Source organism: Rhea americana, unplaced genomic scaffold, assembly GCF_003343005.1.
Source record: "Rhea americana isolate MKP2758 unplaced genomic scaffold, rheAme1 scaffold_47, whole genome shotgun sequence".
Lineage (NCBI taxonomy): Eukaryota > Metazoa > Chordata > Aves > Rheiformes > Rheidae > Rhea > Rhea americana.
The window spans coordinates 1282502-1291303 of record NW_028186612.1 but is presented as its reverse complement, the minus strand read 5'-3'; the positions used below and the strand labels follow the sequence as shown (position 1 = coordinate 1291303).

The 8802-nt window shown below is 39.7% G+C and overlaps 1 protein-coding gene across 2 annotated transcripts in view; it reads left to right on the top strand.

Moving 5' to 3' along the window:
* Positions 1–3583, top strand: part of ACTR3B (actin related protein 3B) — a 19726-nt gene extending 16143 nt beyond the window's left edge. For both annotated transcript variants that reach the window (XM_085316430.1, XM_085316431.1), the window contains exons 9-11: positions 1380–1505; positions 2114–2197; positions 2839–3583. In XM_085316430.1, the coding sequence (XP_085172556.1) occupies positions 1380–1505; positions 2114–2197; positions 2839–2934 (306 nt within the window). In that variant the 3' untranslated portion in view covers positions 2935–3583. The remainder of the gene's footprint in view (positions 1–1379; positions 1506–2113; positions 2198–2838) is intronic.
* Positions 3584–8802: the final 5219 nt, after the last annotated feature.

Here is an 8802-nt window from a genome sequence, read left to right as displayed (position 1 = left end):
CCACAGGCCTCCAACTAGACTCTACACCAATGACGACGACCCTCTGAGCTCTGCCTTTCAGCCAGTTCTCAATCTACCTCACTGTCCACTTGTCTAACCCACACTTCCTGAGCTTCTCTAGGAGGATGTTATGGGAGACAGTGTCAAAAGCCTTGCTGAAGTCAAGGTACACAATGTCCACTGCTCTGCCCTCATCTACCCAGCCAATCATTCCATCAGAGAAGGCTATTAAGCAGGATTTCCCCTTGCTGAATCCATGCTGGCTACTCCTGATCACCACCTTTTCTTCCATATGTCTGGAGATGACCTCCGGAAGGAGCTATTCCATCACCTTTCCAGGGATGGAGGTGAGGCTGACCGGCCTATAGTTGCCTGGGTCCTCTTCCTTGTCCTTTTTGAAGACTGGAGTGACATTGGCTTTCTTCCAGTCCTCAGGCACCTCTCCAGTTCTCCAGGACCTTTCAAAGATGATGGAGAGTGGCCTGGCAACAGCATCCACTGGCTCCCTCAGTACCCGTCGGTGCATCCCATCCGGGCCTGTGGATTTGTGGATGTCCAGCCTGCCCAGAAGGTTTCTAATCCTGTTGTCAACCAAAGGAAAGTCTTCCCCTGTCCAGACTCTTTCCTTATAATAATGGCTTTTATGACATGCAGAGATTTTATTCATAAACAGCTTTCTTCTCAGTTTACAAGTTACAAACAAGATTTTCCTTGTTGTCAGTTGCTTAAAATCCAAGCCATTACTTCTGCACAGTGCAAGTGTGAATGGTTACTGTGCATGTCTTTGCTTCTTTAGATCTGTATGCAGGCTTCTAGGCTGAAAACACTGGTACAGGGATTCTTTCATTATGCTAGTTGCCATGTTAACGAGCTTAGTTTTCAAAAATTGAGATCTACATAACTTTACCTCTGTTTTGAAAGACAGTAACAATGGTATGTCCAGCCTAGAGCCTTTTTTTTTGTCATCAGGAGCAAAACTACTTACTATGAGCATCTTTGGGAAACTTRTTGATGAAGTTCTTTTTTCTGTTGTTTTGCACATGTAAATTACTAGTTAACTRTTTTAATGGCACCCTTCTACTTTGTAATAACGTATCTGCATAGAACTTAATTCAGCATAGCTGAGGTTTTTGCTAATTGTGCAGTGGAACCTACAAGAAATCAGTTAAATAGAATTCTTTAAACAAAAAAGAGAGAATGTGTAGGGAGTCAGGAACCTACAAGGTACTTACCATGTAAGTTGAGAATGCTTAAGGTGTTTTGTTTCACCTGTCAGCTCCCTAYTGGTGTTACGATTGAAGCAGCCACCTCTTACTGGTTATTGGGAAACTCACTTGAAGGTGCATTTAAAGAAGAATGGGTATTTATTTTATTCACAGAATGTAGTCCTCTCAGGAGGATCCACAATGTTCAGGGACTTTGGACGACGACTGCAAAGGGACTTGAAAAGAGTTGTGGATGCAAGATTGCGACTTAGTGAGGAACTCAGCGGTGGTCGGATAAAAGTAAGAAAGAATTTCGGATGCATTGGTTATGTGAGCAAGTCAAACATTATGACCCTGAAACTAGTGTGTATATATTAATAGGGATTTTGCTCGTGTAGCAACATCAGAAAGAGGGCTTTAGGAAGGTAGTCAGAAATAAAATTGAAAAATTTCACCTGAYTAGTGAAATTGTGAAATAGGTGGTATATCTGCATGTGGTGTTAAATCTGTTGATAGCCTGGCAACACATTACGTGTCATTATATGAATTTTAAAGTTACCGTGAGCAGTTTCTCAGGGCACTTCTGGTTTCCCTTTTGGGAGAGACATGATCTTAGTAGTAGACAAGAGAGATGTAACTGTTATGTCCTTCAGTGTCAAAGTCAGCATATGAAACTTATTTACTACTCAGTTATTTACTTATTTGCTTATTTAATATTAACTAATCATGAAGAGTTTTATGACTAGGTCTCCTAGGGGACGTGGGAGACTGAGTATTAATTGTGAGATGATGATGTGAGTGGAGAGGGTGAAAATATCCAGGTCTGGGCAATTAAAATGGACATCTTCAATTTATAAGGATCTTGTCAGCAAAATGTAAACTAATTAAATGTGAATTATTTCTCTTAGCCCAAGCCAGTCGAAGTTCAAGTGATAACGCACCACATGCAGCGTTACGCAGTTTGGTTTGGAGGCTCCATGTTGGCTTCTACAGTAAGTCTTTATCAAAATGATTCTGAATGTTCTTTCTTGCATATTGTCTCCTGGCTATATTTGATGTGAGTACTAGGTTTTAATTATTTTCATTCTGACAACCTAAACTATGTCACGTCCTGGAGTCCTTACCTAAATTTTACCTCAGTGAAACTTGTACTGAGCCAGTACATATGCTTTACCTGAATAAGAGTATTGTGATTTGACTTGATTTTTGAAGTAGCTTGTGTATGATAGCTGTAATGTAATGTCTATGTTCTTGAAGCCAGCACTTGGGATTAGCCAGGACTTCAGGAGTGTAGGATCCAAACCAAGCTTTTTAAATATGAGAGAGAAGCAAATGCAAGAAAACTGGAACAATTCGTATCTCCAAACTGTGATATCTTATTGCAGTCTTTTGCCCAGACAAACTTCTTTTGATTAATTCTAATTTCTAATTTTCTTCTGCTATAAAGATGTAATACCACATCATAAAGTTCCAATCTAGAAAAATTTTAAATGATTAATTTATATTAAATTATATTTTTGTAAATTATGTATCTTATATATATATTAAATTATATATATTTTTATACATCTTTTCTTTTTCTCTACTTTATGTGTTCTTATGCTTTTGGGGGATTTGTTTTATGTTTTCATAGCCAGAATTTTTCCAAGTATGTCACACCAAGAAGGACTATGAAGAATATGGCCCTAGCATTTGTCGTCATAATCCTGTCTTTGGAGTTATGTCCTAATGCTCATCTAATGGCAACAAGGTCTCTGATATCTTGCTGATGAAGAAACTCATTTAAAGCAGAGGAAGGCAGGAGGTACTGTAAACTCTGAAAATGGATGTGGTTATCTCCTGGAAGCATTTGGATCACCACCATGCACTATAGCACAATATACAGCCCCAAGTCATTTCAGTGAAAGCCATTTCTCTGCTGACTACTTTAAAGCCTTTTTTCTTCCAAAGTGTGAGTTAATTGAAAATGGGTAAGTCTGTGTTTAGGAGGTTGTGCAAATACTACTGAAACTGAATCTAAAAGAATAARGCAGTGTTTTACTGCCTGTGGAAAGGAGAAAAGATTTAAGCTTTCCTACCTGTGCCCTGATTCTGCAATCAAATCTTGAGCAATGGAGCACTAGTTTTAATACCATCTTGCCTTCAGAGGAATTGGAATGGATGCAGGTACCTGCCCAAACAGATTAGATTGCAGGATTGGGAATGTACTTTGCAAATGTAGGTTTTTCATATAACTTTGTATTTTATGGTATTGGTAGGGTGAATTGATGACTAGTTCTCAGCACAAACAGCTGTCAATGTCATGGAGTGATGTTACGCATTTCCAGGTGTGAGGCATGTATTGAAGTTGTTCTGGTGTGTGTTTTTTTTTTTTTTTTTTTTTTGTTTGTTTTGTGGTTTTTTTGGTGTTGGGGTTTTTATTGAATTTTTTTTGGTTTTTGTTTTTTTTTTTTTTTTTTTTTTTTTTTTTTTTTTTTAGCAAAAAAATAAAATAAAAGCCATGTATGCTAGAAAATGATTTGCTTTTGTTTGAATGACAAGCTAAGTGATTTACGGTATTGTATGAAGTTTATTGTAGCCACTGTTACTTTGTTTTGAATTTTTTGAAGGTGTTTTATAGAAGATGACGTTTTGTTTTGATGTTGGTGAGTGTTGGACGACATGCTGCCTTGCACCAGTGAAATAAAAGCTGTTAACATCTTTATGAATACTTGTGGTAGTCCTGATTTACACATTTCTCTATTTTTATCTCCCCAGGTTAGCTTTCCAATTATATGTCAGTGTCTATGGAGTCACAGAAACACTAAGGTTGAGAGGGACCTCTGGAGATCTCTGGGTCTGACTTCCTGCTCAAAGCAGGGCTTGCTTCAGGTAGATCTTGTTGCTCAAGGCCATTCAAGTTTTGAGTGTCTCTATGAATGCAGGTTCCTTCGTGAACTCTGGGCAACCTGTTCGAGGGCTTAACTACCCTTTACAGGTTGTGTTGGAAACACAGTGTTTGTTCTTCTGTGATTTAAATCTAAATATGGTAGCAAATCCTGCTGCTTCTGTCTCTGCTGGTATTTGATCTTTGGCAGTAGAAGTTTTGCAGGTCTGCTCTTGTAACAGTTTATGTAACCCAGTAAGGACTTTGCAAGGTGCAAAAACTTTTGGGTTTTGACAGGTATGGAGGGATTGAGACTAAGCAATTGTTTGTTCAGCGTAAATTATAAATTAAATAAGGTGAAGGCAACTGCACAACTTGATCCTGCTTCTGAATGCTTTTGAACTTAAAGCATAGCTGAGGAGCTGTGCTGCTGCAATTCAATACATTGAATTAAAATTTGCTCAAGCCTCTAAGAGAAAAAATAGATAATCTAATATAACATGCACTGTTTCAGCTTGTTCCAGAGTGACATCATCTTGTGTATATTTAAACCATTTTATGCCGAGTCTTCTTGCGACATATTGTAAGATACAGACTTCCAGTGTGTGCAAGTCTTGGATTAAATCCCTAGGAACAGATTTAAAATGCTGGACAATTTTTTTTGGTCCTGAGTTGAATGATTTTTTTTCCTGCTCCCTTCCAAGTCATCTGCTTAAGCAAAAGCTTGAGAAAAAAGAGAAAGTTTAGAATAAGGCTTAAGAATTCTGACTTAACTTGCTTATTGGGGATTCAGAGGTTATTAGTTCAAGCAAAAGAGCTGATCTTGAGAATAACGTGCTTCAGAATTACACCTGAAATCAAGAGCATTGTCCCTTCAGCTGGTCTCAAAATGGTATTGGATTTTGAAGATGCAAGTAATTTATCGCTGCGTGATTGACTTTCTAGATTCTGCTGCAAAGGCAAAAAAGCAAGAACCCTGAGCACAGACTGTCTAGAGGCAGGCTTGCATGTTCAATGCACTGAACRAGTGTGTGGTGATGCATTTACACATTTGCTTGGTGATGAAAAACAGGGAATGCCAGGAATGTGAGATGGTTACATGATTTTGCATCCAGTTTTAGACAGGCGTTGAAACATCTTAAGGGTTAGCAGGAGGTGGTCTCTTTACTCAGCATTCCARCGTAAGGCACAGGCAAGAAAACTTCTTTTTGAAAAGAAAGGAAGGCTCACTTTGAAAACAAAGGAAATGGGCTTATGTTCCCCCTTCGTAAGAACTCTGGCAGTAGGAATTCTAACGTAGGATGTTTGAATGTCCTGAAGCTAAGGTTCCCAGCCTCCCACCTTTTGGAAGGGTGCCCTAACCTTCGTACTACAGACCACGTAGCATGGTTTAGAGGTTTAGACCCTTGCTGGGCAGACAAGAATTCAGGAGGAGTTGTGTCAGAGTGCAAATGCAAATGTGACTTGCTACCCCCTTAGCTTTCTGCTACTTCTGTTTTACAAAAACTATTTGGCTAATTGGAGCCTGTTGTCAAAGTAGGCCTGCTTTTTTCAGTAACCCTTCATGGATTTCTTGCAATGAATCTTGTAAATGATCCCCACAGTGATTTGTGAACAGCAAGTTCAGTTCCCTTAATCTGTTTCAGATGCTCACCTGATAAGGAGTGTAGTGCATTGGATTTGAATCCCCTTGGACAGAAGAAGGAGTTGACGATTTAAAACTAGAAGGGGCAGCAAATATCTAGCGTGCCCCTAGACACTTTTAAACAGTAGCAGCTACTGCTGTACTTGTGCAAAGCCTGCTTTCTTAAGGAATGCTCTGTTAATGCCTAATGCATCAGGGCAGGTTTTGGGAGACTGGCATCAGAGATGTTGAGATAAAGGCATCAGTTACTCAGCCTGCTAGGATAAGTGTTTCTAGAATAGGAAATTGTATGTTTGGATGTAAAGGTACTTGTGGGTTTTTGTCTAAGTTAAAGGTGTGGTGGTATTAGCATAGCAGTCTTCAGCGATACAATTTCAGATTAAACTCTGCTGAAGCACACAGGACTGTAAAGAGTAAAACTGGAGCTGACATTTAGAAGTAGCTAGGCTAAGTAGATAATATATTTGACAAACTAGTTGATTTCTCTTTATTTGCATTTCTGAATGCTCAGATTGGCTTATGCAGTTTGAATCTGAAGCAAAGGTTTATTTGCTTGGAAATTGTAGGGTGACTTAGGCTGGAGTTTCAGAAGTATCCAAATGGCTCAATAGTTCATTGCTGTTGAAGGGATTGTGTTCTCACTTTCTCCCTGGAGCAGGCTCCATTGGACACAGGACACTTCTGTGACATGATTTGACATGCTAATCCAGCCTGTTCACCTGTTTGTATTGGACTTACTTTTCTGTCACCTTAATAAGTTGAATTAACTTTTTGAAAGGTCCAATTCCAACTGGAGTTGGTGTAGCAGAGTTACAATATGCAATTGGGATGGAGAGCTCAGTGGGGAACATCCTCCTCCACCTCACATTTTTTTTTGGAAGCAATGAGCTGTTAGATTAGTTAACTCTGTTCAGTGAACCTATAGCTTTACTGGATAAAGCAATGAACCTGGACCGAATCTGGTCTTGAGCTTTGCTACTCGTTGCTGGGTAGGTCTGGTGAAGATACTTCTCACTTCCTGTCTTGTTCTTGATTACTCAGCTTGTTTAGAGAAGAAGAAAAAAGAAGAAAAGTTTTAAAGTTATTGAAAAAGTGCTATAAACATCTAGGTCAACARTGTTGCTTCAAGTGGTGGGACTGTGGAGTCAGCTTCATAGAGGCACAACTTAGGTAAGGCAAACTGCAGCAAGAAATTCAATCTAATCTGCACAGCTGTGCAGCTGCACAGCTGGAAGCTGATTTTGGTGAGGGTGTATGGTATCATTTTTGCATTAGGAAATGGGATTGCCTGTCCCCATCAACCAATTAGCAGATGATGTGTTTTAGTCTTGATTAACTTTGACTGAATTTGAGTCAGTGCTCTGGAACTAGAAGGTATTGTTTCCTGCTACCAATCCTCTGAGCCTTTTCCTTTTTCAGTAGTATTTAATAGCACTTAAGGCTTTTATGAATGTGAAGAACACTGTGTGCATATGTTCAGTGCGGTATTTTCAATTAAATACAATTAGTGAAGTCTTGATGTGAGCCGGAGAACTGATCTTTCTGTAAATAATTCATTCTTTATGATCACTGGGTTCTCTCTCATCTGGAAAAAATACTGTTGTGCCAGACAAGTGTTGGAGATGAAACAAATGGAAAAACTTACTTAAAATCACCAGGAATACTGAGCAGGGATATGCAGCCTCCTGCTTAATTGAATAGTGTCGCATAATATTAAAAAGTGCCGTGTGGTGGCTGTCAGATAGTTACAGTGAATGAAAACTTGGGTAAAACTATGGTAAAGGAATAACCCATTACCTCGTTTTCATAAGCTAGACTTTAGCAAGAGCATTTCTGAAAGGGAAAGGAAAACCATAGGAAGGAAAACAGCAAATAAGAGTGTCCATGTTACTTTTCATCCTCTTAGGTTTCTTTGCTGTCGCTGATAGCAAGTTGAAGTGGTACGTGGAAGAAGTGGAGTTGTATATACCTCACAGCTTAGTGAATTTTGYTCTGTGRCGAGTTTTGTTTCTTATTGTCCCAGATCTAATGATTCTTCTGTAGACATTCATGGCCTGATCCAAGGTCAGTGGAAAAGACTCCCAGTGACATTACTGATGCAGAGCCTGGACCTCTGATGTTCTAGATCACCTTCCAGTTTTTACTACCATCTACCACATCAGTCCTGACCATGATGCATCAATTTGGGGCAAGTTGATTGATCTGTGTATGTTTTTGTTCTGTTCTAGGGGCTGCCTCTTAGACAATGCCTTAATATTTATCTACTCTTACACAATTATCTGAAAGTTAGATACAGATGTCTGACATGGTCACTTTTATCTCAGAGTCTAGTGGAATTGTAAACGGAAGGCAATTTATTTTATCCAAGGATACCCATCTAAAACAGTGGACTAATCCACTGCTGCTTTTTCCTCTCCATTGACTATAAAAGTCTATGGTGTCCATCACAGATGTAGCATCTAATTCTTAAGGACTCAAAGTTAATGGAAAAAAGCCCCACCCTGGCCTTGGATGTGGTCTGTAAGTGTTATGGATGGCACACATCAAAGCAGAGTGKTGAGGAAGCAGGGCTGACACTGTTCACTACACTATGTCCATGAAGAGTGGTGGCTCCTGAAGGATGTGTTACGCTGCTTCTTCTTTGAAGTAACTTCAGGATATTTTACCTCAAAATTCTTGAACTAAACAGCCTGTTTGCTGCTTTAGCCCAGCTCTGTGCCAACCTGCTATTTGTTAGCTCCACTTTGTGTGCTTTTGTGAAGAGTTTCAGAGCATCTCCTGTAAAGTGCAGCTTATTCACATGTAAGTTATGGGTGTGTTAGCATAGCGGGGTTGATATGCCTCAGGAAATGCAGCGTATCTGAACAGCTGCCGTGCTGCGCGCTCTTGCGTTCAGCACAGAGCTCCTGCGAGGCAGTGGCTTTCTCATGCACACTGCCACTTGTCACAGAGTTCAGGAAGAAAACTGTCCCTGCTGCCTCTATGTGCAGTGTCGTTTCAATGGCCTTTATGTCTTACAGCACTCTCCTGCCTGGCGGATGAAAGGCTCCTGAGCTAGTCTAAGAATCCATCTGCTGCCTTCAGCT